Source organism: Falco punctatus, assembly GCF_963210335.1.
Source record: "Falco punctatus genome assembly, contig: scaffold_181, whole genome shotgun sequence".
NCBI lineage: Eukaryota > Metazoa > Chordata > Aves > Falconiformes > Falconidae > Falco > Falco punctatus.
The window spans coordinates 65,714-93,279 of NW_027660282.1; the positions used below are offsets into that span (position 1 = coordinate 65,714).

At 57.5% G+C, this 27,566-nt stretch overlaps 4 protein-coding genes across 4 annotated transcripts; all 4 read right to left on the reverse strand.

Annotated features, from left to right (window-relative positions):
• Nucleotides 1-574: 574 nt before the first annotated feature.
• On the reverse strand, nucleotides 575-8,644 carry LOC308057275 (acrosin-like; the record flags this gene model as incomplete). The annotated part of the gene is made up of 3 exons (XM_080411422.1): nucleotides 575-1,400; nucleotides 1,859-2,040; nucleotides 8,590-8,644. The coding sequence occupies 3 exons, from the start codon at nucleotides 8,642-8,644 to the stop codon at nucleotides 1,047-1,049; spliced, it is 591 nt and encodes a 196-aa protein (XP_080267548.1). The 3' UTR covers nucleotides 575-1,046.
• Nucleotides 8,603-12,453, reverse strand: LOC308057276 (uncharacterized protein; the record flags this gene model as incomplete). The annotated part of the gene is made up of 3 exons (XM_080411423.1): nucleotides 8,603-8,877; nucleotides 9,336-10,371; nucleotides 12,411-12,453. 3 exons carry the CDS (start codon nucleotides 12,451-12,453, stop codon nucleotides 8,811-8,813), a joined length of 1,146 nt encoding a protein of 381 aa, XP_080267549.1. The 3' UTR covers nucleotides 8,603-8,810.
• Nucleotides 12,454-15,299: 2,846 nt separating this feature from the next.
• Nucleotides 15,300-23,577, reverse strand: LOC308057278 (acrosin-like; the record flags this gene model as incomplete). The annotated part of the gene is made up of 3 exons (XM_080411424.1): nucleotides 15,300-16,334; nucleotides 16,793-16,974; nucleotides 23,523-23,577. 3 exons carry the CDS (start codon nucleotides 23,575-23,577, stop codon nucleotides 15,981-15,983), a joined length of 591 nt encoding a protein of 196 aa, XP_080267550.1. The 3' UTR covers nucleotides 15,300-15,980.
• On the reverse strand, nucleotides 23,536-27,308 carry LOC308057279 (uncharacterized protein; the record flags this gene model as incomplete). The annotated part of the gene is made up of 3 exons (XM_080411425.1): nucleotides 23,536-23,810; nucleotides 24,269-25,304; nucleotides 27,302-27,308. The coding sequence occupies 3 exons, from the start codon at nucleotides 27,306-27,308 to the stop codon at nucleotides 23,744-23,746; spliced, it is 1,110 nt and encodes a 369-aa protein (XP_080267551.1). The 3' UTR covers nucleotides 23,536-23,743.
• Nucleotides 27,309-27,566: the final 258 nt, after the last annotated feature.

Genomic DNA, 27,566 nt, shown 5'->3' on the forward strand with positions numbered 1-27,566 from the left:
CTATGATGGGACCATGACACCCACATAAATCAACACGTGAACATGCTGATAAGCATAATGCCCTTAAAGGCAATATAGCTTTGGATGAAGCAGGTAATGATGTAGTTGATTTATGGAACTGACGGGAACATATTGCAGTGGTTCTTCTCTTATGCGGAGTAACAGCAGGGAAAGCATTCAAGAGTTAAGTCACCTTGTTTGTTAGGCAGTTAAGAACGTGAGTCAAATTGGCCACTAGTACATACAAAACAGAGCAAGTATTGGCTTTTTGTTGTTGGCTCAAGGACATGGCTGTGAGGATTTGGATGGTACATGCTGCGTGGATTTTAGGCGCCCCATTGCAGCAACATGTTATCAAAACCTGAGAACATGTCAGCCTTTTTGGCATCCATTCACTCAATTGGCGGTATCGTTTGTTTGCTATTGCCTTGGTTGCCGTCATGTTTGCAAGGGCCCTGCAGAACATGGAAAACCTGGTACTAGCTGTTCCAAAAAAAATAAAAAAGGGGGGGGGGGGGGGGGGGGAGGGGGAGGGGGAGGGGGGCCCCGGTAATTGTAGAATCGTACAGGCCACTTTCAAGCTGGCTTGCGCCTCGTACAGAAGCCCACAGGGATGCCAGCAGGAGCCAGCCCAAGGCATTCTCTGCTTCCAACTGCCACCCCCAAGGCCCTGAGCCCTCCTATGACGTGCCTGCCTTCCTTCCACTGTTCCCTCATGCTTCTCTCGGAGCAGGCAGAGCTTCAGCCCTTTGCGGTGACCCTTTGTGCCCGACTTGGCAGCCTGCCTCCTTCGGCAGGTGCCGGCTCTGGAAGTCCTTGCCTCACACAGGAGACTGCAGTGCACTGGCGCATGGTTAGCCATGCCAAGGGAAACACTTTATTGCAAGAAGGCAGCCTGCTGAGTTCTGCCGTTGTGAGCAGCGCGGGCAGGACAGAGCAGGCCTTTGTCACTGAGGCTGCCTTTCATCAGCAGGAATTGCCCCAGCAGGAAACGGTCGTCGTGCGCTGCAGCCTGCCCTGGATGCTCCTCATGGTGCTGCTCCAAGCTATTTCGCCCTTAGGTACTGCAGGAGCTCCTGCAGCCGAGTAAAGAAGTCCAGCAGCTTCTGGACTGGAAACGGGCAGGGTGGAAACCGGTTCGATTCTCTTGGCCTTGGCCTTGGCCATGGCCTTGGCCTCTGAACGGGGGTGTAGGTGAAGACTGGCTGTGGCCTTGCAGTAGTGGTTACTGCTGGGCGCAGGCCCATCTGCACCAGGATCCAGTCGTAGAAGTGCTGGGTGGAGGTGTAGACTCCGGGCTTCCTTGCTCTCGCACAGCCCGTCCCCCAGCTGGTCACGCCAACAAGCCAGAAGTAGTCGGCGCTCTTGTCTTGGCACACGAGAGGCCCACCGCTGTCCCCCTGCAGCACAGGAGAGAGGATGAAGGGGTTGTTGGGTGGCCACCGTCAGCCCGGTGGCTGGCTCCTTCTCTCTCACGGCACCTGCCAGAGCTGCATTCAGTGGCCAGCCAAGCTCTGCAGAAGCTTGCCTGGCAGGGGGCGGTGGGCCTGTAAGGCAGGGCTCGCTCTCACCGCTCTTCACGGTGGTGGTGAAGGTGTGTCAGAGGGCTGGGATGGTGGAGCTGTGGGCTGCCAAGGGCACCGGGTGGGCCTTCTGGGCAGCGTGCCAGGCCTGTGGGACAAGGCGGGCAGGCCCTGGGCAAGGGCCTGCCCATGGGGAAGGGCGGGTAAGGCCCTCAGCGGTGGGGACCCAGCCATGGGAGTGTGAGTGGCCAGCAAAAGGCCGTGATGGCGCACGTTTGGGCGGTTGTGGCGGGGCTGCCTGTGCTGCCGGGGCTTGGCTTGTAGCACGCTCCTACCTGGCAGGTGTCGATGCCGCCCTGCGGATAGCCGGCACAGATGTTGTGGGTGTGGATGGCCCCCCTGTACCAGCCGCTGCTGTTACAGACCCTGGCATCAATGAGGTGGACCTGGGCCTCCTGCAGCGCGTATGCCGATCCTCCAGCTGTGAAGAGCACAGAAAGGAATGAACACCCAGCAGCTCATTGCCACTTCTCCTCCCCCGTCTGGCTGAAGCCCTCCCCCGGGGCTCGGCTGTGCATGCCGACAGGCGCTGGACCGCTCTTGCCTTTCTGCCTTGCTCTGGGTCAATGGCTCGGGCCCCTCTCTGGAAGAGAGAGGCATACGCCCCCCCAGCCTGACTCTGGCTTTCGCCTCTGCCATCAGGAAGCGCATCCTGCTTCCCCAAGCTGGCCAAGCTTGCACTGGCACCGCCGCTGCGTTTGGGCCACTCACCTCTTGCTTTCCTGGCACCCCAGCCACTGATGTAGCAGGCTGTCAGCTCTGAGACTCTCAGCGAGGCGTCGGGCACACAGGCAAGCTGTACGTAGCTGTTGCACTGGACAGGCTGGTCCAGCTCCAGCAAGGCAATGTCATTCCGCTGCGTGACGTTCCAGTAGTGCTGGTGAACCAGCAGCCGCCTGACGGCGCGCACCTGAGCCTCAGGGCCCAGCTGAGTCAGCTGGGTGACACCGAGCACCACGCGCAAGACGGTGATGTCCCTGGAAGGCAGATGGAGAGAGGGCTCAGAGGGAGCGCAGCCACGTGCCGCAGCAGCCCGGCACTTGCCCTGCCTTCTGCTCGACGAGGGAGAGAGGCAAGCAGCGCTAGGGAGGCTGCGACTGCCCTCGCGTGCCTTGGGCTCAAGCAGTGGCGAGCGGGAGGCTGCTGGGAAGCAGTGGCACGAGCCCAGCCTTCTCCTGAGCAGCCTCTCGGTGGGGCTCCGGAGTGCCCAGGCACTGGGCGTGCTGCAGGGCAACGGGACGGCAGGAGCACGTGCCGCTGCGCTCAGGGCACCTGCTAGTGTTGTGGGGCTAGCCCCGACCCCTGGTCCTCCTTACCTGACCTCGATGAAGCAGTGGGCTGCGGTGAGGACCCACTGTGGGCTGATGAGGGAGCCCCCGCAGATGTGCACCGTGCCTCCTTCCACGAGAGCCTGGATGCTGACGATCCAGGGCCAGGCCCCTGGCAGGGCATCTGTGCCACCCACGACGCGTGACATGCCGTAGTGAAAAGCCATGGGACGAAGCCCGCAGCTCCCTCTGTAACCAGAAACTCCTTACTGTGCTGCTGGATGGCTTGCGCCGTTGCGGCTGAAGGCCAGCCGTCTTCCCTCCCCACAAGGCATGGCCAGAAGGGCCGAGGAAACCCGTGGGGCCAAAACCCGCTCCCCTCGCCCCGCTTTCTGCTTCAGCCCGCAGACGAGTTGTGCCGGCGGCCTGGCTGCTGCCAAGGCACTGAGCCTCCCACATGGCTTTCAGGAACCTGGGGGGTGGCCACGGGGGACAAGCAGGCCCCCTCCAGTGAAGCCCACAAGGCTTGCCCAAGCTCCCGCCCAGAGCCTCGGGCCACTTACCCACAGCTGTCCCATGTGCCGTGCACAGGACAGCACACGGCCAGCAGGACAAGGAGGAGACGCAGAAAATCCATCGCTGCCAGCGACATGTGGCAGCTGCAAGGACGAGGCCTTGTCGCCACCAGTACGGCTGCCGACGGACTGCCCGCAGGATTCCCGTTGCCCGGGGTTCCCTTGGACGTGGGACTGATGTCACAGAGTGCCTGGTTTCGGGTGCTGGGCGTGGTGGTGTCGGGGGGTGGGGTGGGGTGGGGTGGGGGTGTGGGGCCGGGGGGTGAGGGTAGGGAGGGGAGGCAATAGGAGGGGTTCCAAGCAGGATTGGAGGCAGAAGCTGGGATCACTTTGCCTTTGCAGTCTATGAAGTCTGCTGGTTTGATGGTACGAACTTGTTACCGAATTGATCATAAAAATCCCCCAAAGATATTTAGAGTGGACTGGAGGTGTTCCACATGTTGTGATAGCCCCTGTACAACAATTTGGCGCTGAATGGGCGCTGTCAGACTCTACTGCCCTTCAAGTGGCTCTTGGCAATTTTCAAGGGCAAGTTCAGTACCATCATCCACCTCATCCACTTTGGACAATGACTGTAGATCTAACTTTGCAGCCACGGCAACTGAGTTGGAGACGACCAATCAAAGGTGATACGGTATTTACAGATGGGTCTGGAAAAGTGGGAAAAGCCGCAGTGGCTTGGAAAAAAAATGGGCAATGGCCTTCCCAAATTGTGCATCAGGAAGGATCATCGCAAGTCATGGCGTTGCGGGCTGCGGCCTTGGCATTTCTTTATTTCCCAGGCCCTGTTAATCTCATTACTGATTCAGCCTGTGTGGCAGCCCTCCTTTCCCAGTTGGAGATGGCTGTCCATGGCCATATCAACCATGCGAAGCTTTTTGGCAATTTTGACTGTAGTTCGGGAAGGGACTTGGAAACGCCCTTCTCCATTCTACGTTATGCATGTTACGGCCACACTTCCCTACGCGGTTCTGCAATCGATGGCAACGCTGGAGCTGATGCTCCAGTTTCTGTGGCTCTGTCGGTGCCTGTTCCTGAGGCCCACCTGCAGGTCGTGTTAGCCCACCAATTTTATCATCAGAATTGGCGATTCTTGTATCAACAGTTTGGCCAAAAGAGTCTCTCTCAGGCTGCTGCACGCAGCATTGTGGCAGCCTGTCCAGCCTGTCCAAAGGGTATCCCCGTGCCCAGTTTTGGAGTTAATGGCAGAGGCCTTCAAGCTTTCCAACGCTGGTGTTACAACAGATGGAACTCATTACAATGCCGGTGGGGGATCCCCAGCAATTTGGTATTCCCCATTCCCCTGCGGGCCAAGCCATCGTTGAATGCATGAATGATACTCTTAAACGCCTGCTTGAAAAACAGAGAAGGGGAATGAGGGGAATGACCCAGAGGCACGTTCCGAGAAAGCATGCTATATTTTGAAGTTTTTGAAAATCTCTGTCGACCATGCGGGGCCTCCCATTGTACGATATTTTGTGTCAACTGGTGACAAGCAGCAAAAGCACCAAGGTGTCTTAGTACGCGGGAAAGACCCTCATACCAGGCATTGGTCAGGACCGCATGGATTGTTAACCTGGGGGAGAGGTGATGCTTGTGTTTCTACAGAGGAAGTTCCGCGATGGGATACCTGCTGGCTGTGTGCGGCCTGAGCTTAGCGTGCCGGACCGTGGGAGCGCTGCTGCCGCCAGTCAACCCAACAACTGATGTGTGGGTCTCCTTAGCACAGCAACTGAGCACATCCTGGCTTGGTGTGCCCTTCCTGACTTGCCAACATGGTTGCAAACAAGTGAATGTATGTGGGGAACGAAGAATCTTACTGAAAGCCTTGATATCGGGGATAAGTGATTACCTCTGTATGATGTTAATCCAAAAGGAGCTGATATTGTTTGCACTTTGAATGTCGATAGTTGTCTTTACGTAGATGCTAATGTAGTAGGAGGCTATGATGGGACCATGACACCCACATAAATCAACACGTGAACATGCTGATAAGCATAATGCCCTTAAAGGCAATATAGCTTTGGATGAAGCAGGTAATGATGTAGTTGATTTATGGAACTGACGGGAACATATTGCAGTGGTTCTTCTCTTATGCGGAGTAACAGCAGGGAAAGCATTCAAGAGTTAAGTCACCTTGTTTGTTAGGCAGTTAAGAACGTGAGTCAAATTGGCCACTAGTACATACAAAACAGAGCAAGTATTGGCTTTTTGTTGTTGGCTCAAGGACATGGCTGTGAGGATTTGGATGGTACATGCTGCGTGGATTTTAGGCGCCCCATTGCAGCAACATGTTATCAAAACCTGAGAACATGTCAGCCTTTTTGGCATCCATTCACTCAATTGGCGGTATCGTTTGTTTGCTATTGCCTTGGTTGCCGTCATGTTTGCAAGGGCCCTGCAGAACATGGAAAACCTGGTACTAGCTGTTCCAAAAAAAATAAAAAGGGGGGGGGGGGGGGGAGGGGGAGGGGGAGGGGGGCCCCGGTAATTGTAGAATCGTACGGAACAGAGACAGTGGGATAATGTGCAGTTGTGGCCTTGCTTTGGCGATGTGCAGCTGAGATCCTGCAGCAAAGAGTTCATAACTTTGAGGGAGTATGAGAAGAAACTAGGATGCAACAGAAACAAAGGAGGAATGTGATCTCACCTCTAGAAGATAAGGAAACAGCACGAACAGTAGAGAGTAGCCTAGAGTGAAGAGCGCTAAGGAACGTGTTGTATGAATTTGACTGATCGCTCAAACTCCATTCATAAGCAGCTCGCAGAGTTGAGAAAAAACGTACAGGCCATAAAGGTTGAGAACGGGTTAACGGACTGGCTACAGGGTTTAGGAATTCCCGGAGGGTTAAAAGACTTGTTTCTGCAGGGGATAACGATGTTATTTGCCACTGTAATCTCTTTACAATGATAATGGGCTGCGTGTGGTATTGCTTTATGAGAATGATGAACAGATTGATAAAAGGGGTCTGGATCGCTCGAAAACAAAAAGGGGGATTTGTGGAGTGGCCTGAAGACAACGGACATATTATGAGCAATGCAGGCCACGTAACTTTGTTGTACTAGCAGGCCGAGCAGGCCGCAGCTGTAACAAGCTGCAGGTGTTGTGAAGGACATATGCAAGGCCAAGAGAGACAAAGAGACTGTGTACTCGCAGAGAGATAAGAGAGCTGGACAGAAAGGTGAGGAAAAACCGGATGCCTGCACAAGGGGGGAGCAGCGTGTGGGCACCACACTGGGACCAATCCTAGGGGAGGTGGAAGCGTGTGAACGAGTCGTTTTAACCTATCACCTTTTCCATACCAAAGCCTGCGTAGAGTGTGTATTTTTAGCTGGGGGTATAAATGGCTGTGCGTCTGTTAATAGCATCTGTAGAGTATAAATTGCTGTGTATCCCTTAATAAAGTGGCACCAACTTGATCACACTGGTCGTATCAGTTGTGTGCGAGCCTTCTGCGTCAACAGGGGAGTGCCACTGGCTCTGCCATCACACCAGGCCAGTGGTGTGGGACACAGTAGAGGGAGCGCGGGGTAGAAGAGCCGCTGCATGACAGCGACAGCAGCGGGGCCTGTGCAGACTGGTGCTCCCTTGGCAGAACGTCTGCGCTCGCCCTGCGGTAGAGGACGGGGAAGAGAGAGAGAAGGCTGTTGCCCTGCAGTGCTCATGCACATGTGCAAGCCCACGTGTGCAGGCCCAACTTCCGTTAGTGAGGACTGGCAGGTTTCTTGGACAGGCACTGGGAAGGCAGTCAGGTGTCGGGTGGCCTGAGGGTCCTGACCTCTTCTTCCTCAGCCAAAGTGCCGCGAGTCCCAGAATCACACAATGGTCGTTGTTGGAGGGAACCTCTGGAGATTATGCAGTCCAGCGCCCTGCAAAAGCAGGCTGTGCTAGAGCAGGTTGCACAACATCCTGTGCAGGTGGTGCTGGAATGTTTCCAGAGGCCTCTCTGGGCAGCCGGTGCCAGTGATCTTAAGCTGGAGTGCTGTGCAAGGGTCCCTGTGCTGGTGGGGGGCAGTGCCTGGACTAGCTGCAAGATCAAGGCACTGCAAAGGGGCAAGGAGATGATGAGCACAACAAGCCCATGCCACGCTCCCTGCCTCCCCACGTGACAGTGCCTGTGCCCAGGTCCCTGGTGGCTGTGGAGGCCACCTGGCACTGGGCACCCTTTCCCCTGCCTACCCGGAGGCTGCCTTAGGCTCTCTCTAGTCCACTCAGGCCCCCTTCTGAGGCCTTCCTTGCACCCCAGACCCCTCTGCAGAGCCTCAAGCCCTCAAAAAAAGCCCACCGGACTGGGGGCCCGGTCCCCTAGTCTCGACCATTCCACTCGAGTCCCCGCTGCACCCCTCCATAGGTGTCTGGTATGCCCCAGGCCTCCGGTTGCTCCTCTAGCGTGGCCGATACTACAGCCAGGAGGCAGCCGGGGAGCAGCAGCAGCAGCAGCCTCTTTGCTCCCACTCAAAGCTCATGGCGCTCCCTGCAGCCACTGCAGCCGTAGGCTTGGGCTTGGAAACATGGTGCAGCTGTGAAAGCAGAGCAGGCTGGGGAAGCCCAGGAACTCCGTGGCATGAGCAAAGGCCCCAGCTCGTGGATTTCCCCTGAAGCCCAGCTGGCCCTGAGAGGCCACTTTCAAGCTGGCTTGCGCCTCGTACAGAAGCCCACAGGGATGCCAGCAGGAGCCAGCCCAAGGCATTCTCTGCTTCCAACTGCCACCCCCAAGGCCCTGAGCCCTCCTATGACGTGCCTGCCTTCCTTCCACTGTTCCCTCATGCTTCTCTCGGAGCAGGCAGAGCTTCAGCCCTTTGCGGTGACCCTTTGTGCCCGACTTGGCAGCCTGCCTCCTTCGGCAGGTGCCGGCTCTGGAAGTCCTTGCCTCACACAGGAGACTGCAGTGCACTGGCGCATGGTTAGCCATGCCAAGGGAAACACTTTATTGCAAGAAGGCAGCCTGCTGAGTTCTGCCGTTGTGAGCAGCGCGGGCAGGACAGAGCAGGCCTTTGTCACTGAGGCTGCCTTTCATCAGCAGGAATTGCCCCAGCAGGAAACGGTCGTCGTGCGCTGCAGCCTGCCCTGGATGCTCCTCATGGTGCTGCTCCAAGCTATTTCGCCCTTAGGTACTGCAGGAGCTCCTGCAGCCGAGTAAAGAAGTCCAGCAGCTTCTGGACTGGAAACGGGCAGGGTGGAAACCGGTTCGATTCTCTTGGCCTTGGCCTTGGCCATGGCCTTGGCCTCTGAACGGGGGTGTAGGTGAAGACTGGCTGTGGCCTTGCAGTAGTGGTTACTGCTGGGCGCAGGCCCATCTGCACCAGGATCCAGTCGTAGAAGTGCTGGGTGGAGGTGTAGACTCCGGGCTTCCTTGCTCTCGCACAGCCCGTCCCCCAGCTGGTCACGCCAACAAGCCAGAAGTAGTCGGCGCTCTTGTCTTGGCACACGAGAGGCCCACCGCTGTCCCCCTGCAGCACAGGAGAGAGGATGAAGGGGTTGTTGGGTGGCCACCGTCAGCCCGGTGGCTGGCTCCTTCTCTCTCACGGCACCTGCCAGAGCTGCATTCAGTGGCCAGCCAAGCTCTGCAGAAGCTTGCCTGGCAGGGGGCGGTGGGCCTGTAAGGCAGGGCTCGCTCTCACCGCTCTTCACGGTGGTGGTGAAGGTGTGTCAGAGGGCTGGGATGGTGGAGCTGTGGGCTGCCAAGGGCACCGGGTGGGCCTTCTGGGCAGCGTGCCAGGCCTGTGGGACAAGGCGGGCAGGCCCTGGGCAAGGGCCTGCCCATGGGGAAGGGCGGGTAAGGCCCTCAGCGGTGGGGACCCAGCCATGGGAGTGTGAGTGGCCAGCAAAAGGCCGTGATGGCGCACGTTTGGGCGGTTGTGGCGGGGCTGCCTGTGCTGCCGGGGCTTGGCTTGTAGCACGCTCCTACCTGGCAGGTGTCGATGCCGCCCTGCGGATAGCCGGCACAGATGTTGTGGGTGTGGATGGCCCCCCTGTACCAGCCGCTGCTGTTACAGACCCTGGCATCAATGAGGTGGACCTGGGCCTCCTGCAGCGCGTATGCCGATCCTCCAGCTGTGAAGAGCACAGAAAGGAATGAACACCCAGCAGCTCATTGCCACTTCTCCTCCCCCGTCTGGCTGAAGCCCTCCCCCGGGGCTCGGCTGTGCATGCCGACAGGCGCTGGACCGCTCTTGCCTTTCTGCCTTGCTCTGGGTCAATGGCTCGGGCCCCTCTCTGGAAGAGAGAGGCATACGCCCCCACAGCCTGACTCTGGCTTTCGCCTCTGCCATCAGGAAGCGCATCCTGCTTCCCCAAGCTGGCCAAGCTTGCACTGGCACCGCCGCTGCGTTTGGGCCACTCACCTCTTGCTTTCCTGGCACCCCAGCCACTGATGTAGCAGGCTGTCAGCTCTGAGACTCTCAGCGAGGCGTCGGGCACACAGGCAAGCTGTACGTAGCTGTTGCACTGGACAGGCTGGTCCAGCTCCAGCAAGGCAATGTCATTCCGCTGCGTGACGTTCCAGTAGTGCTGGTGAACCAGCAGCCGCCTGACGGCGCGCACCTGAGCCTCAGGGCCCAGCTGAGTCAGCTGGGTGACACCGAGCACCACGCGCAAGACGGTGATGTCCCTGGAAGGCAGATGGAGAGAGGGCTCAGAGGGAGCGCAGCCACGTGCCGCAGCAGCCCGGCACTTGCCCTGCCTTCTGCTCGACGAGGGAGAGAGGCAAGCAGCGCTAGGGAGGCTGCGACTGCCCTCGCGTGCCTTGGGCTCAAGCAGTGGCGAGCGGGAGGCTGCTGGGAAGCAGTGGCACGAGCCCAGCCTTCTCCTGAGCAGCCTCTCGGCGGGGCTCCGGAGTGCCCAGGCACTGGGCGTGCTGCAGGGCAACGGGACGGCAGGAGCACGTGCCGCTGCGCTCAGGGCACCTGCTAGTGTTGTGGGGCTAGCCCCGACCCCTGGTCCTCCTTACCTGACCTCGATGAAGCAGTGGGCTGCGGTGAGGACCCACTGTGGGCTGATGAGGGAGCCCCCGCAGATGTGCACCGTGCCTCCTTCCACGAGAGCCTGGATGCTGACGATCCAGGGCCAGGCCCCTGGCAGGGCATCTGTGCCACCCACGACGCGTGACATGCCGTAGTGCAAAGCCATGGGACGAAGCCCGCAGCTCCCTCTGTAACCAGAAACTCCTTACTGTGCTGCTGGATGGCTTGCGCCGTTGCGGCTGAAGGCCAGCCGTCTTCCCTCCCCACAAGGCATGGCCAGAAGGGCCGAGGAAACCCGTGGGGCCAAAACCCGCTCCCCTCGCCCCGCTTTCTGCTTCAGCCCGCAGACGAGTTGTGCCGGCGGCCTGGCTGCTGCCAAGGCACTGAGCCTCCCACATGGCTTTCAGGAACCTGGGGGGTGGCCACGGGGGACAAGCAGGCCCCCTCCAGTGAAGCCCACAAGGCTTGCCCAAGCTCCCGCCCAGAGCCTCGGGCCACTTACCCACAGCTGTCCCATGTGCCGTGCACAGGACAGCACACGGCCAGCAGGACAAGGAGGAGACGCAGAAAATCCATCGCTGCCAGCGACATGTGGCAGCTGCAAGGACGAGGCCTTGTCGCCACCAGTACGGCTGCCGACGGACTGCCCGCAGGATTCCCGTTGCCCGGGGTTCCCTTGGACGTGGGACTGATGTCACAGAGTGCCTGGTTCCGGGTGCTGGGCGTGGTGGTGTCGGGGGGTGGGGTGGGGTGGGGCAGGGGGGGTGGGGCGGGGGGGTGAGGATAGGGAGGGGAGGCAATAGGAGGGGTTCCAAGCAGGATTGGAGGCAGAAGCTGGGATCACTTTGCCTTTGCAGTCTATGAAGTCTGCTGGTTTGATGGTACGAACTTGTTACCGAATTGATCATAAAAATCCCCCAAAGATATTTAGAGTGGACTGGAGGTGTTCCACATGTTGTGATAGCCCCTGTACAACAATTTGGCGCTGAATGGGCGCTGTCAGACTCTACTGCCCTTCAAGTGGCTCTTGGCAATTTTCAAGGGCAAGTTCAGTACCATCATCCACCTCATCCACTTTGGACAATGACTGTAGATCTAACTTTGCAGCCACGGCAACTGAGTTGGAGACGACCAATCAAAGGTGATACGGTATTTACAGATGGGTCTGGAAAAGTGGGAAAAGCCGCAGTGGCTTGGAAAAAAAATGGGCAATGGCCTTCCCAAATTGTGCATCAGGAAGGATCATCGCAAGTCATGGCGTTGCGGGCTGCGGCCTTGGCATTTCTTTATTTCCCAGGCCCTGTTAATCTCATTACTGATTCAGCCTGTGTGGCAGCCCTCCTTTCCCAGTTGGAGATGGCTGTCCATGGCCATATCAACCATCCTAAGCTTTTTGGCAATTTTGACTGTAGTTCGGGAAGGGACTTGGAAACGCCCTTCTCCATTCTACGTTATGCATGTTACGGCCACACTTCCCTACGCGGTTCTGCAATCGATGGCAACGCTGGAGCTGATGCTCCAGTTTCTGTGGCTCTGTCGGTGCCTGTTCCTGAGGCCCACCTGCAGGTCGTGTTAGCCCACCAATTTTATCATCAGAATTGGCGATTCTTGTATCAACAGTTTGGCCAAAAGAGTCTCTCTCAGGCTGCTGCACGCAGCATTGTGGCAGCCTGTCCAGCCTGTCCAAAGGGTATCCCCGTGCCCAGTTTTGGAGTTAATGGCAGAGGCCTTCAAGCTTTCCAACGCTGGTGTTACAACAGATGGAACTCATTACAATGCCGGTGGGGGATCCCCAGCAATTTGGTATTCCCCATTCCCCTGCGGGCCAAGCCATCGTTGAATGCATGAATGATACTCTTAAACGCCTGCTTGAAAAACAGAGAAGGGGAATGAGGGGAATGACCCAGAGGCACGTTCCGAGAAAGCATGCTATATTTTGAAGTTTTTGAAAATCTCTGTCGACCATGTCAACTGGTGACAAGCAGCAAAAGCACCAAGGTGTCTTAGTACGCGGGAAAGACCCTCATACCAGGCATTGGTCAGGACCGCATGGATTAACGGCATTGTTAACCTGGGGGAGAGGTGATGCTTGTGTTTCTACAGAGGAAGTTCCGCGATGGGATACCTGCTGGCTGTGTGCGGCCTGAGCTTAGCGTGCCGGACCGTGGGAGCGCTGCTGCCGCCAGTCAACCCAACAACTGATGTGTGGGTCTCCTTAGCACAGCAACTGAGCACATCCTGGCTTGGTGTGCCCTTCCTGACTTGCCAACATGGTTGCAAACAAGTGAATGTATGTGGGGAACGAAGAATCTTACTGAAAGCCTTGATATCGGGGATAAGTGATTACCTCTGTATGATGTTAATCCAAAAGGAGCTGATATTGTTTGCACTTTGAATGTCGATAGTTGTCTTTACGTAGATGCTAATGTAGTAGGAGGCTATGATGGGACCATGACACCCACATAAATCAACACGTGAACATGCTGATAAGCATAATGCCCTTAAAGGCAATATAGCTTTGGATGAAGCAGGTAATGATGTAGTTGATTTATGGAACTGACGGGAACATATTGCAGTGGTTCTTCTCTTATGCGGAGTAACAGCAGGGAAAGCATTCAAGAGTTAAGTCACCTTGTTTGTTAGGCAGTTAAGAACGTGAGTCAAATTGGCCACTAGTACATACAAAACAGAGCAAGTATTGGCTTTTTGTTGTTGGCTCAAGGACATGGCTGTGAGGATTTGGATGGTACATGCTGCGTGGATTTTAGGCGCCCCATTGCAGCAACATGTTATCAAAACCTGAGAACATGTCAGCCTTTTTGGCATCCATTCACTCAATTGGCGGTATCGTTTGTTTGCTATTGCCTTGGTTGCCGTCATGTTTGCAAGGGCCCTGCAGAACATGGAAAACCTGGTACTAGCTGTTCCAAAAAAAATAAAAAAGGGGGGGGGGGGGGAGGGGGAGGGGGAGGGGGGCCCCGGTAATTGTAGAATCGTACGGAACAGAGACAGTGGGATAATGTGCAGTTGTGGCCTTGCTTTGGCGATGTGCAGCTGAGATCCTGCAGCAAAGAGTTCATAACTTTGAGGGAGTATGAGAAGAAACTAGGATGCAACAGAAACAAAGGAGGAATGTGATCTCACCTCTAGAAGATAAGGAAAAGGCACGAACAGTAGAGAGTAGCCTAGAGTGAAGAGCGCTAAGGAACGTGTTGTATGAATTTGACTGATCGCTCAAACTCCATTCATAAGCAGCTCGCAGAGTTGAGAAAAAACGTACAGGCCATAAAGGTTGAGAACGGGTTAACGGACTGGCTACAGGGTTTAGGAATTCCCGGAGGGTTAAAAGACTTGTTTCTGCAGGGGATAACGATGTTATTTGCCACTGTAATCTCTTTACAATGATAATGGGCTGCGTGTGGAATTGCTTTATGAGAATGATGAACAGATTGATAAAAGGGGTCTGGATCGCTCGAAAACAAAAAGGGGGATTTGTGGAGTGGCCTGAAGACAACGGACATATTATGAGCAATGCAGGCCACGTAACTTTGTTGTACTAGCAGGCCGAGCAGGCCGCAGCTGTAACAAGCTGCAGGTGTTGTGAAGGACATATGCAAGGCCAAGAGAGACAAAGAGACTGTGTACTCGCAGAGAGATAAGAGAGCTGGACAGAAAGGTGAGGAAAAACCGGATGCCTGCACAAGGGGGGAGCAGCGTGTGGGCACCACACTGGGACCAATCCTAGGGGAGGTGGAAGCGTGTGAACGAGTCGTTTTAACCTATCACCTTTTCCATACCAAAGCCTGCGTAGAGTGTGTATTTTTAGCTGGGGGGATAAATGGCTGTGCGTCTGTTAATAGCATCTGTAGAGTATAAATTGCTGTGTATCCCTTAATAAAGTGGCACCAACTTGATCACACTGGTCGTATCAGTTGTGTGCGAGCCTTCTGCGTCAACAGGGGAGTGCCACTGGCTCTGCCATCACACCAGGCCAGTGGTGTGGGACACAGTAGAGGGAGCGCGGGGTAGAAGAGCCGCTGCATGACAGCGACAGCAGCGGGGCCTGTGCAGACTGGTGCTCCCTTGGCAGAACGTCTGCGCTCGCCCTGCGGTAGAGGACGGGGAAGAGAGAGAGAAGGCTGTTGCCCTGCAGTGCTCATGCACATGTGCAAGCCCACGTGTGCAGGCCCAACTTCCGTTAGTGAGGACTGGCAGGTTTCTTGGACAGGCACTGGGAAGGCAGTCAGGTGTCGGGTGGCCTGAGGGTCCTGACCTCTTCTTCCTCAGCCAAAGTGCCGCGAGTCCCAGAATCACACAATGGTCGTTGTTGGAGGGAACCTCTGGAGATTATGCAGTCCAGCGCCCTGCAAAAGCAGGCTGTGCTAGAGCAGGTTGCACAACATCCTGTGCAGGTGGTGCTGGAATGTTTCCAGAGGCCTCTCTGGGCAGCCGGTGCCAGTGATCTTAAGCTGGAGTGCTGTGCAAGGGTCCCTGTGCTGGTGGGGGGCAGTGCCTGGACTAGCTGCAAGATCAAGGCACTGCAAAGGGGCAAGGAGATGATGAGCACAACAAGCCCATGCCACGCTCCCTGCCTCCCCACGTGACAGTGCCTGTGCCCAGGTCCCTGGTGGCTGTGGAGGCCACCTGGCACTGGGCACCCTTTCCCCTGCCTACCCGGAGGCTGCCTTAGGCTCTCTCTAGTCCACTCAGGCCCCCTTCTGAGGCCTTCCTTGCACCCCAGACCCCTCTGCAGAGCCTCAAGCCCTCAAAAAAAGCCCACCGGACTGGGGGCCCGGTCCCCTAGTCTCGACCATTCCACTCGAGTCCCCGCTGCACCCCTCCATAGGTGTCTGGTATGCCCCAGGCCTCCGGTTGCTCCTCTAGCGTGGCCGATACTACAGCCAGGAGGCAGCCGGGGAGCAGCAGCAGCAGCAGCCTCTTTGCTCCCACTCAAAGCTCATGGCGCTCCCTGCAGCCACTGCAGCCGTAGGCTTGGGCTTGGAAACATGGTGCAGCTGTGAAAGCAGAGCAGGCTGGGGAAGCCCAGGAACTCCGTGGCATGAGCAAAGGCCCCAGCTCGTGGATTTCCCCTGAAGCCCAGCTGGCCCTGAGAGGCCACTTTCAAGCTGGCTTGCGCCTCGTACAGAAGCCCACAGGGATGCCAGCAGGAGCCAGCCCAAGGCATTCTCTGCTTCCAACTGCCACCCCCAAGGCCCTGAGCCCTCCTATGACGTGCCTGCCTTCCTTCCACTGTTCCCTCATGCTTCTCTCGGAGCAGGCAGAGCTTCAGCCCTTTGCGGTGACCCTTTGTGCCCGACTTGGCAGCCTGCCTCCTTCGGCAGGTGCCGGCTCTGGAAGTCCTTGCCTCACACAGGAGACTGCAGTGCACTGGCGCATGGTTAGCCATGCCAAGGGAAACACTTTATTGCAAGAAGGCAGCCTGCTGAGTTCTGCCGTTGTGAGCAGCGCGGGCAGGACAGAGCAGGCCTTTGTCACTGAGGCTGCCTTTCATCAGCAGGAATTGCCCCAGCAGGAAACGGTCGTCGTGCGCTGCAGCCTGCCCTGGATGCTCCTCATGGTGCTGCTCCAAGCTATTTCGCCCTTAGGTACTGCAGGAGCTCCTGCAGCCGAGTAAAGAAGTCCAGCAGCTTCTGGACTGGAAACGGGCAGGGTGGAAACCGGTTCGATTCTCTTGGCCTTGGCCTTGGCCATGGCCTTGGCCTCTGAACGGGGGTGTAGGTGAAGACTGGCTGTGGCCTTGCAGTAGTGGTTACTGCTGGGCGCAGGCCCATCTGCACCAGGATCCAGTCGTAGAAGTGCTGGGTGGAGGTGTAGACTCCGGGCTTCCTTGCTCTCGCACAGCCCGTCCCCCAGCTGGTCACGCCAACAAGCCAGAAGTAGTCGGCGCTCTTGTCTTGGCACACGAGAGGCCCACCGCTGTCCCCCTGCAGCACAGGAGAGAGGATGAAGGGGTTGTTGGGTGGCCACCGTCAGCCCGGTGGCTGGCTCCTTCTCTCTCACGGCACCTGCCAGAGCTGCATTCAGTGGCCAGCCAAGCTCTGCAGAAGCTTGCCTGGCAGGGGGCGGTGGGCCTGTAAGGCAGGGCTCGCTCTCACCGCTCTTCACGGTGGTGGTGAAGGTGTGTCAGAGGGCTGGGATGGTGGAGCTGTGGGCTGCCAAGGGCACCGGGTGGGCCTTCTGGGCAGCGTGCCAGGCCTGTGGGACAAGGCGGGCAGGCCCTGGGCAAGGGCCTGCCCATGGGGAAGGGCGGGTAAGGCCCTCAGCGGTGGGGACCCAGCCATGGGAGTGTGAGTGGCCAGCAAAAGGCCGTGATGGCGCACGTTTGGGCGGTTGTGGCGGGGCTGCCTGTGCTGCCGGGGCTTGGCTTGTAGCACGCTCCTACCTGGCAGGTGTCGATGCCGCCCTGCGGATAGCCGGCACAGATGTTGTGGGTGTGGATGGCCCCCCTGTACCAGCCGCTGCTGTTACAGACCCTGGCATCAATGAGGTGGACCTGGGCCTCCTGCAGCGCGTATGCCGATCCTCCAGCTGTGAAGAGCACAGAAAGGAATGAACACCCAGCAGCTCATTGCCACTTCTCCTCCCCCGTCTGGCTGAAGCCCTCCCCCGGGGCTCGGCTGTGCATGCCGACAGGCGCTGGACCGCTCTTGCCTTTCTGCCTTGCTCTGGGTCAATGGCTCGGGCCCCTCTCTGGAAGAGAGAGGCATACGCCCCCACAGCCTGACTCTGGCTTTCGCCTCTGCCATCAGGAAGCGCATCCTGCTTCCCCAAGCTGGCCAAGCTTGCACTGGCACCGCCGCTGCGTTTGGGCCACTCACCTCTTGCTTTCCTGGCACCCCAGCCACTGATGTAGCAGGCTGTCAGCTCTGAGACTCTCAGCGAGGCGTCGGGCACACAGGCAAGCTGTACGTAGCTGTTGCACTGGACAGGCTGGTCCAGCTCCAGCAAGGCAATGTCATTCCGCTGCGTGACGTTCCAGTAGTGCTGGTGAACCAGCAGCCGCCTGACGGCGCGCACCTGAGCCTCAGGGCCCAGCTGAGTCAGCTGGGTGACACCGAGCACCACGCGCAAGACGGTGATGTCCCTGGAAGGCAGATGGAGAGAGGGCTCAGAGGGAGCGCAGCCACGTGCCGCAGCAGCCCGGCACTTGCCCTGCCTTCTGCTCGACGAGGGAGAGAGGCAAGCAGCGCTAGGGAGGCTGCGACTGCCCTCGCGTGCCTTGGGCTCAAGCAGTGGCGAGCGGGAGGCTGCTGGGAAGCAGTGGCACGAGCCCAGCCTTCTCCTGAGCAGCCTCTCGGCGGGGCTCCGGAGTGCCCAGGCACTGGGCGTGCTGCAGGGCAACGGGACGGCAGGAGCACGTGCCGCTGCGCTCAGGGCACCTGCTAGTGTTGTGGGGCTAGCCCCGACCCCTGGTCCTCCTTACCTGACCTCGATGAAGCAGTGGGCTGCGGTGAGGACCCACTGTGGGCTGATGAGGGAGCCCCCGCAGATGTGCACCGTGCCTCCTTCCACGAGAGCCTGGATGCTGACGATCCAGGGCCAGGCCCCTGGCAGGGCATCTGTGCCACCCACGACGCGTGACATGCCGTAGTGAAAAGCCATGGGACGAAGCCCGCAGCTCCCTCTGTAACCAGAAACTCCTTACTGTGCTGCTGGATGGCTTGCGCCGTTGCGGCTGAAGGCCAGCCGTCTTCCCTCCCCACAAGGCATGGCCAGAAGGGCCGAGGAAACCCGTGGGGCCAAAACCCGCTCCCCTCGCCCCGCTTTCTGCTTCAGCCCGCAGACGAGTTGTGCCGGCGGCCTGGCTGCTGCCAAGGCACTGAGCCTCCCACATGGCTTTCAGGAACCTGGGGGGTGGCCACGGGGGACAAGCAGGCCCCCTCCAGTGAAGCCCACAAGGCTTGCCCAAGCTCCCGCCCAGAGCCTCGGGCCACTTACCCACAGCTGTCCCATGTGCCGTGCACAGGACAGCACACGGCCAGCAGGACAAGGAGGAGACGCAGAAAATCCATCGCTGCCAGCGACATGTGGCAGCTGCAAGGACGAGGCCTTGTCGCCACCAGTACGGCTGCCGACGGACTGCCCGCAGGATTCCCGTTGCCCGGGGTTCCCTTGGACGTGGGACTGATGTCACAGAGTGCCTGGTTCCGGGTGCTGGGCGTGGTGGTGTCGGGGGGTGGGGTGGGGTGGGGCAGGGGGGGTGGGGCGGGGGGGTGAGGGTAGGGAGGGGAGGCAATAGGAGGGGTTCCAAGCAGGATTGGAGGCAGAAGCTGGGATCACTTTGCCTTTGCAGTCTATGGAGTCTGCTGGTTTGATGGTACGAACTTGTTACCGAATTGATCATAAAAATCCCCCAAAGATATTTAGAGTGGACTGGAGGTGTTCCACATGTTGTGATAGCCCCTGTACAACAATTTGGCGCTGAATGGGCGCTGTCAGACTCTACTGCCCTTCAAGTGGCTCTTGGCAATTTTCAAGGGCAAGTTCAGTACCATCATCCACCTCATCCACTTTGGACAATGACTGTAGATCTAACTTTGCAGCCACGGCAACTGAGTTGGAGACGACCAATCAAAGGTGATACGGTATTTACAGATGGGTCTGGAAAAGTGGGAAAAGCCGCAGTGGCTTGGAAAAAAAATGGGCAATGGCCTTCCCAAATTGTGCATCAGGAAGGATCATCGCAAGTCATGGCGTTGCGGGCTGCGGCCTTGGCATTTCTTTATTTCCCAGGCCCTGTTAATCTCATTACTGATTCAGCCTGTGTGGCAGCCCTCCTTTCCCAGTTGGAGATGGCTGTCCATGGCCATATCAACCATGCGAAGCTTTTTGGCAATTTTGACTGTAGTTCGGGAAGGGACTTGGAAACGCCCTTCTCCATTCTACGTTATGCATGTTACGGCCACACTTCCCTACGCGGTTCTGCAATCGATGGCAACGCTGGAGCTGATGCTCCAGTTTCTGTGGCTCTGTCGGTGCCTGTTCCTGAGGCCCACCTGCAGGTCGTGTTAGCCCACCAATTTTATCATCAGAATTGGCGATTCTTGTATCAACAGTTTGGCCAAAAGAGTCTCTCTCAGGCTGCTGCACGCAGCATTGTGGCAGCCTGTCCAGCCTGTCCAAAGGGTATCCCCGTGCCCAGTTTTGGAGTTAATGGCAGAGGCCTTCAAGCTTTCCAACGCTGGTGTTACAACAGATGGAACTCATTACAATGCCGGTGGGGGATCCCCAGCAATTTGGTATTCCCCATTCCCCTGCGGGCCAAGCCATCGTTGAATGCATGAATGATACTCTTAAACGCCTGCTTGAAAAACAGAGAAGGGGAATGAGGGGAATGACCCAGAGGCACGTTCCGAGAAAGCATGCTATATTTTGAAGTTTTTGAAAATCTCTGTCGACCATGCGGGGCCTCCCATTGTACGATATTTTGTGTCAACTGGTGACAAGCAGCAAAAGCACCAAGGTGTCTTAGTACGCGGGAAAGACCCTCATACCAGGCATTGGTCAGGACCGCATGGATTGTTAACCTGGGGGAGAGGTGATGCTTGTGTTTCTACAGAGGAAGTTCCGCGATGGGATACCTGCTGGCTGTGTGCGGCCTGAGCTTAGCGTGCCGGACCGTGGGAGCGCTGCTGCCGCCAGTCAACCCAACAACTGATGTGTGGGTCTCCTTAGCACAGCAACTGAGCACATCCTGGCTTGGTGTGCCCTTCCTGACTTGCCAACATGGTTGCAAACAAGTGAATGTATGTGGGGAACGAAGAATCTTACTGAAAGCCTTGATATCGGGGATAAGTGATTACCTCTGTATGATGTTAATCCAAAAGGAGCTGATATTGTTTGCACTTTGAATGTCGATAGTTGTCTTTACGTAGATGCTAATGTAGTAGGAGGCTATGATGGGACCATGACACCCACATAAATCAACACGTGAACATGCTGATAAGCATAATGCCCTTAAAGGCAATATAGCTTTGGATGAAGCAGGTAATGATGTAGTTGATTTATGGAACTGACGGGAACATATTGCAGTGGTTCTTCTCTTATGCGGAGTAACAGCAGGGAAAGCATTCAAGAGTTAAGTCACCTTGTTTGTTAGGCAGTTAAGAACGTGAGTCAAATTGGCCACTAGTACATACAAAACAGAGCAAGTATTGGCTTTTTGTTGTTGGCTCAAGGACATGGCTGTGAGGATTTGGATGGTACATGCTGCGTGGATTTTAGGCGCCCCATTGCAGCAACATGTTATCAAAACCTGAGAACATGTCAGCCTTTTTGGCATCCATTCACTCAATTGGCGGTATCGTTTGTTTGCTATTGCCTTGGTTGCCGTCATGTTTGCAAGGGCCCTGCAGAACATGGAAAACCTGGTACTAGCTGTTCCAAAAAAAATAAAAAAGGGGGGGGGGGGGAGGGGGAGGGGGAGGGCGGCCCCGGTAATTGTAGAATCGTACGGAACAGAGACAGTGGGATAATGTGCAGTTGTGGCCTTGCTTTGGCGATGTGCAGCTGAGATCCTGCAGCAAAGAGTTCATAACTTTGAGGGAGTATGAGAAGAAACTAGGATGCAACAGAAACAAAGGAGGAATGTGATCTCACCTCTAGAAGATAAGGAAAAGGCACGAACAGTAGAGAGTAGCCTAGAGTGAAGAGCGCTAAGGAACGTGTTGTATGAATTTGACTGATCGCTCAAACTCCATTCATAAGCAGCTCGCAGAGTTGAGAAAAAACGTACAGGCCATAAAGGTTGAGAACGGGTTAACGGACTGGCTACAGGGTTTAGGAATTCCCGGAGGGTTAAAAGACTTGTTTCTGCAGGGGATAACGATGTTATTTGCCACTGTAATCTCTTTACAATGATAATGGGCTGCGTGTGGTATTGCTTTATGAGAATGATGAACAGATTGATAAAAGGGGTCTGGATCGCTCGAAAACAAAAAGGGGGATTTGTGGAGTGGCCTGAAGACAATGGACATATTATGAGCAATGCAGGCCACGTAACTTTGTTGTACTAGCAGGCCGAGCAGGCCGCAGCTGTAACAAGCTGCAGGTGTTGTGAAGGACATATGCAAGGCCAAGAGAGACAAAGAGACTGTGTACTCGCAGAGAGATAAGAGAGCTGGACAGAAAGGTGAGGAAAAACCGGATGCCTGCACAAGGGGGGAGCAGCGTGTGGGCACCACACTGGGACCAATCCTAGGGGAGGTGGAAGCGTGTGAACGAGTCGTTTTAACCTATCACCTTTTCCATACCAAAGCCTGCGTAGAGTGTGTATTTTTAGCTGGGGGGATAAATGGCTGTGCGTCTGTTAATAGCATCTGTAGAGTATAAATTGCTGTGTATCCCTTAATAAAGTGGCACCAACTTGATCACACTGGTCGTATCAGTTGTGTGCGAGCCTTCTGCGTCAACAGGGGAGTGCCACTGGCTCTGCCATCACACCAGGCCAGTGGTGTGGGACACAGTAGAGGGAGCGCGGGGTAGAAGAGCCGCTGCATGACAGCGACAGCAGCGGGGCCTGTGCAGACTGGTGCTCCCTTGGCAGAACGTCTGCGCTCGCCCTGCGGTAGAGGACGGGGAAGAGAGAGAGAAGGCTGTTGCCCTGCAGTGCTCATGCACATGTGCAAGCCCACGTGTGCAGGCCCAACTTCCGTTAGTGAGGACTGGCAGGTTTCTTGGACAGGCACTGGGAAGGCAGTCAGGTGTCGGGTGGCCTGAGGGTCCTGACCTCTTCTTCCTCAGCCAAAGTGCCGCGAGTCCCAGAATCACACAATGGTCGTTGTTGGAGGGAACCTCTGGAGATTATGCAGTCCAGCGCCCTGCAAAAGCAGGCTGTGCTAGAGCAGGTTGCACAACATCCTGTGCAGGTGGTGCTGGAATGTTTCCAGAGGCCTCTCTGGGCAGCCGGTGCCAGTGATCTTAAGCTGGAGTGCTGTGCAAGGGTCCCTGTGCTGGTGGGGGGCAGTGCCTGGACTAGCTGCAAGATCAAGGCACTGCAAAGGGGCAAGGAGATGATGAGCACAACAAGCCCATGCCACGCTCCCTGCCTCCCCACGTGACAGTGCCTGTGCCCAGGTCCCTGGTGGCTGTGGAGGCCACCTGGCACTGGGCACCCTTTCCCCTGCCTACCCGGAGGCTGCCTTAGGCTCTCTCTAGTCCACTCAGGCCCCCTTCTGAGGCCTTCCTTGCACCCCAGACCCCTCTGCAGAGCCTCAAGCCCTCAAAAAAAGCCCACCGGACTGGGGGCCCGGTCCCCTAGTCTCGACCATTCCACTCGAGTCCCCGCTGCACCCCTCCATAGGTGTCTGGTATGCCCCAGGCCTCCGGTTGCTCCTCTAGCGTGGCCGATACTACAGCCAGGAGGCAGCCGGGGAGCAGCAGCAGCAGCAGCCTCTTTGCTCCCACTCAAAGCTCATGGCGCTCCCTGCAGCCACTGCAGCCGTAGGCTTGGGCTTGGAAACATGGTGCAGCTGTGAAAGCAGAGCAGGCTGGGGAAGCCCAGGAACTCCGTGGCATGAGCAAAGGCCCCAGCTCGTGGATTTCCCCTGAAGCCCAGCTGGCCCTGAGAGGCCACTTTCAAGCTGGCTTGCGCCTCGTACAGAAGCCCACAGGGATGCCAGCAGGAGCCAGCCCAAGGCATTCTCTGCTTCCAACTGCCACCCCCAAGGCCCTGAGCCCTCCTATGACGTGCCTGCCTTCCTTCCACTGTTCCCTCATGCTTCTCTCGGAGCAGGCAGAGCTTCAGCCCTTTGCGGTGACCCTTTGTGCCCGACTTGGCAGCCTGCCTCCTTCGGCAGGTGCCGGCTCTGGAAGTCCTTGCCTCACACAGGAGACTGCAGTGCACTGGCGCATGGTTAGCCATGCCAAGGGAAACACTTTATTGCAAGAAGGCAGCCTGCTGAGTTCTGCCGTTGTGAGCAGCGCGGGCAGGACAGAGCAGGCCTTTGTCACTGAGGCTGCCTTTCATCAGCAGGAATTGCCCCAGCAGGAAACGGTCGTCGTGCGCTGCAGCCTGCCCTGGATGCTCCTCATGGTGCTGCTCCAAGCTATTTCGCCCTTAGGTACTGCAGGAGCTCCTGCAGCCGAGTAAAGAAGTCCAGCAGCTTCTGGACTGGAAACGGGCAGGGTGGAAACCGGTTCGATTCTCTTGGCCTTGGCCTTGGCCATGGCCTTGGCCTCTGAACGGGGGTGTAGGTGAAGACTGGCTGTGGCCTTGCAGTAGTGGTTACTGCTGGGCGCAGGCCCATCTGCACCAGGATCCAGTCGTAGAAGTGCTGGGTGGAGGTGTAGACTCCGGGCTTCCTTGCTCTCGCACAGCCCGTCCCCCAGCTGGTCACGCCAACAAGCCAGAAGTAGTCGGCGCTCTTGTCTTGGCACACGAGAGGCCCACCGCTGTCCCCCTGCAGCACAGGAGAGAGGATGAAGGGGTTGTTGGGTGGCCACCGTCAGCCCGGTGGCTGGCTCCTTCTCTCTCACGGCACCTGCCAGAGCTGCATTCAGTGGCCAGCCAAGCTCTGCAGAAGCTTGCCTGGCAGGGGGCGGTGGGCCTGTAAGGCAGGGCTCGCTCTCACCGCTCTTCACGGTGGTGGTGAAGGTGTGTCAGAGGGCTGGGATGGTGGAGCTGTGGGCTGCCAAGGGCACCGGGTGGGCCTTCTGGGCAGCGTGCCAGGCCTGTGGGACAAGGCGGGCAGGCCCTGGGCAAGGGCCTGCCCATGGGGAAGGGCGGGTAAGGCCCTCAGCGGTGGGGACCCAGCCATGGGAGTGTGAGTGGCCAGCAAAAGGCCGTGATGGCGCACGTTTGGGCGGTTGTGGCGGGGCTGCCTGTGCTGCCGGGGCTTGGCTTGTAGCACGCTCCTACCTGGCAGGTGTCGATGCCGCCCTGCGGATAGCCGGCACAGATGTTGTGGGTGTGGATGGCCCCCCTGTACCAGCCGCTGCTGTTACAGACCCTGGCATCAATGAGGTGGACCTGGGCCTCCTGCAGCGCGTATGCCGATCCTCCAGCTGTGAAGAGCACAGAAAGGAATGAACACCCAGCAGCTCATTGCCACTTCTCCTCCCCCGTCTGGCTGAAGCCCTCCCCCGGGGCTCGGCTGTGCATGCCGACAGGCGCTGGACCGCTCTTGCCTTTCTGCCTTGCTCTGGGTCAATGGCTCGGGCCCCTCTCTGGAAGAGAGAGGCATACGCCCCCACAGCCTGACTCTGGCTTTCGCCTCTGCCATCAGGAAGCGCATCCTGCTTCCCCAAGCTGGCCAAGCTTGCACTGGCACCGCCGCTGCGTTTGGGCCACTCACCTCTTGCTTTCCTGGCACCCCAGCCACTGATGTAGCAGGCTGTCAGCTCTGAGACTCTCAGCGAGGCGTCGGGCACACAGGCAAGCTGTACGTAGCTGTTGCACTGGACAGGCTGGTCCAGCTCCAGCAAGGCAATGTCATTCCGCTGCGTGACGTTCCAGTAGTGCTGGTGAACCAGCAGCCGCCTGACGGCGCGCACCTGAGCCTCAGGGCCCAGCTGAGTCAGCTGGGTGACACCGAGCACCACGCGCAAGACGGTGATGTCCCTGGAAGGCAGATGGAGAGAGGGCTCAGAGGGAGCGCAGCCACGTGCCGCAGCAGCCCGGCACTTGCCCTGCCTTCTGCTCGACGAGGGAGAGAGGCAAGCAGCGCTAGGGAGGCTGCGACTGCCCTCGCGTGCCTTGGGCTCAAGCAGTGGCGAGCGGGAGGCTGCTGGGAAGCAGTGGCACGAGCCCAGCCTTCTCCTGAGCAGCCTCTCGGCGGGGCTCCGGAGTGCCCAGGCACTGGGCGTGCTGCAGGGCAACGGGACGGCAGGAGCACGTGCCGCTGCGCTCAGGGCACCTGCTAGTGTTGTGGGGCTAGCCCCGACCCCTGGTCCTCCTTACCTGACCTCGATGAAGCAGTGGGCTGCGGTGAGGACCCACTGTGGGCTGATGAGGGAGCCCCCGCAGATGTGCACCGTGCCTCCTTCCACGAGAGCCTGGATGCTGACGATCCAGGGCCAGGCCCCTGGCAGGGCATCTGTGCCACCCACGACGCGTGACATGCCGTAGTGCAAAGCCATGGGACGAAGCCCGCAGCTCCCTCTGTAACCAGAAACTCCTTACTGTGCTGCTGGATGGCTTGCGCCGTTGCGGCTGAAGGCCAGCCGTCTTCCCTCCCCACAAGGCATGGCCAGAAGGGCCGAGGAAACCCGTGGGGCCAAAACCCGCTCCCCTCGCCCCGCTTTCTGCTTCAGCCCGCAGACGAGTTGTGCCGGCGGCCTGGCTGCTGCCAAGGCACTGAGCCTCCCACATGGCTTTCAGGAACCTGGGGGGTGGCCACGGGGGACAAGCAGGCCCCCTCCAGTGAAGCCCACAAGGCTTGCCCAAGCTCCCGCCCAGAGCCTCGGGCCACTTACCCACAGCTGTCCCATGTGCCGTGCACAGGACAGCACACGGCCAGCAGGACAAGGAGGAGACGCAGAAAATCCATCGCTGCCAGCGACATGTGGCAGCTGCAAGGACGAGGCCTTGTCGCCACCAGTACGGCTGCCGACGGACTGCCCGCAGGATTCCCGTTGCCCGGGGTTCCCTTGGACGTGGGACTGATGTCACAGAGTGCCTGGTTCCGGGTGCTGGGCGTGGTGGTGTCGGGGGGGTGGGGTGGGGTGGGGTGGGGCAGGGGGGGTGGGGCGGGGGGGTGAGGGTAGGGAGGGGAGGCAATAGGAGGGGTTCCAAGCAGGATTGGAGGCAGAAGCTGGGATCACTTTGCCTTTGCAGTCTATGAAGTCTGCTGGTTTGATGGTACGAACTTGTTACCGAATTGATCATAAAAATCCCCCAAAGATATTTAGAGTGGACTGGAGGTGTTCCACATGTTGTGATAGCCCCTGTACAACAATTTGGCGCTGAATGGGCGCTGTCAGACTCTACTGCCCTTCAAGTGGCTCTTGGCAATTTTCAAGGGCAAGTTCAGTACCATCATCCACCTCATCCACTTTGGACAATGACTGTAGATCTAACTTTGCAGCCACGGCAACTGAGTTGGAGACGACCAATCAAAGGTGATACGGTATTTACAGATGGGTCTGGAAAAGTGGGAAAAGCCGCAGTGGCTTGGAAAAAAAATGGGCAATGGCCTTCCCAAATTGTGCATCAGGAAGGATCATCGCAAGTCATGGCGTTGCGGGCTGCGGCCTTGGCATTTCTTTATTTCCCAGGCCCTGTTAATCTCATTACTGATTCAGCCTGTGTGGCAGCCCTCCTTTCCCAGTTGGAGATGGCTGTCCATGGCCATATCAACCATGCGAAGCTTTTTGGCAATTTTGACTGTAGTTCGGGAAGGGACTTGGAAACGCCCTTCTCCATTCTACGTTATGCATGTTACGGCCACACTTCCCTACGCGGTTCTGCAATCGATGGCAACGCTGGAGCTGATGCTCCAGTTTCTGTGGCTCTGTCGGTGCCTGTTCCTGAGGCCCACCTGCAGGTCGTGTTAGCCCACCAATTTTATCATCAGAATTGGCGATTCTTGTATCAACAGTTTGGCCAAAAGAGTCTCTCTCAGGCTGCTGCACGCAGCATTGTGGCAGCCTGTCCAGCCTGTCCAAAGGGTATCCCCGTGCCCAGTTTTGGAGTTAATGGCAGAGGCCTTCAAGCTTTCCAACGCTGGTGTTACAACAGATGGAACTCATTACAATGCCGGTGGGGGATCCCCAGCAATTTGGTATTCCCCATTCCCCTGCGGGCCAAGCCATCGTTGAATGCATGAATGATACTCTTAAACGCCTGCTTGAAAAACAGAGAAGGGGAATGAGGGGAATGACCCAGAGGCACGTTCCGAGAAAGCATGCTATATTTTGAAGTTTTTGAAAATCTCTGTCGACCATGCGGGGCCTCCCATTGTACGATATTTTGTGTCAACTGGTGACAAGCAGCAAAAGCACCAAGGTGTCTTAGTACGCGGGAAAGACCCTCATACCAGGCATTGGTCAGGACCGCATGGATTGTTAACCTGGGGGAGAGGTGATGCTTGTGTTTCTACAGAGGAAGGTCCGCGATGGGATACCTGCTGGCTGTGTGCGGCCTGAGCTTAGCGTGCCGGACCGTGGGAGCGCTGCTGCCGCCAGTCAACCCAACAACTGATGTGTGGGTCTCCTTA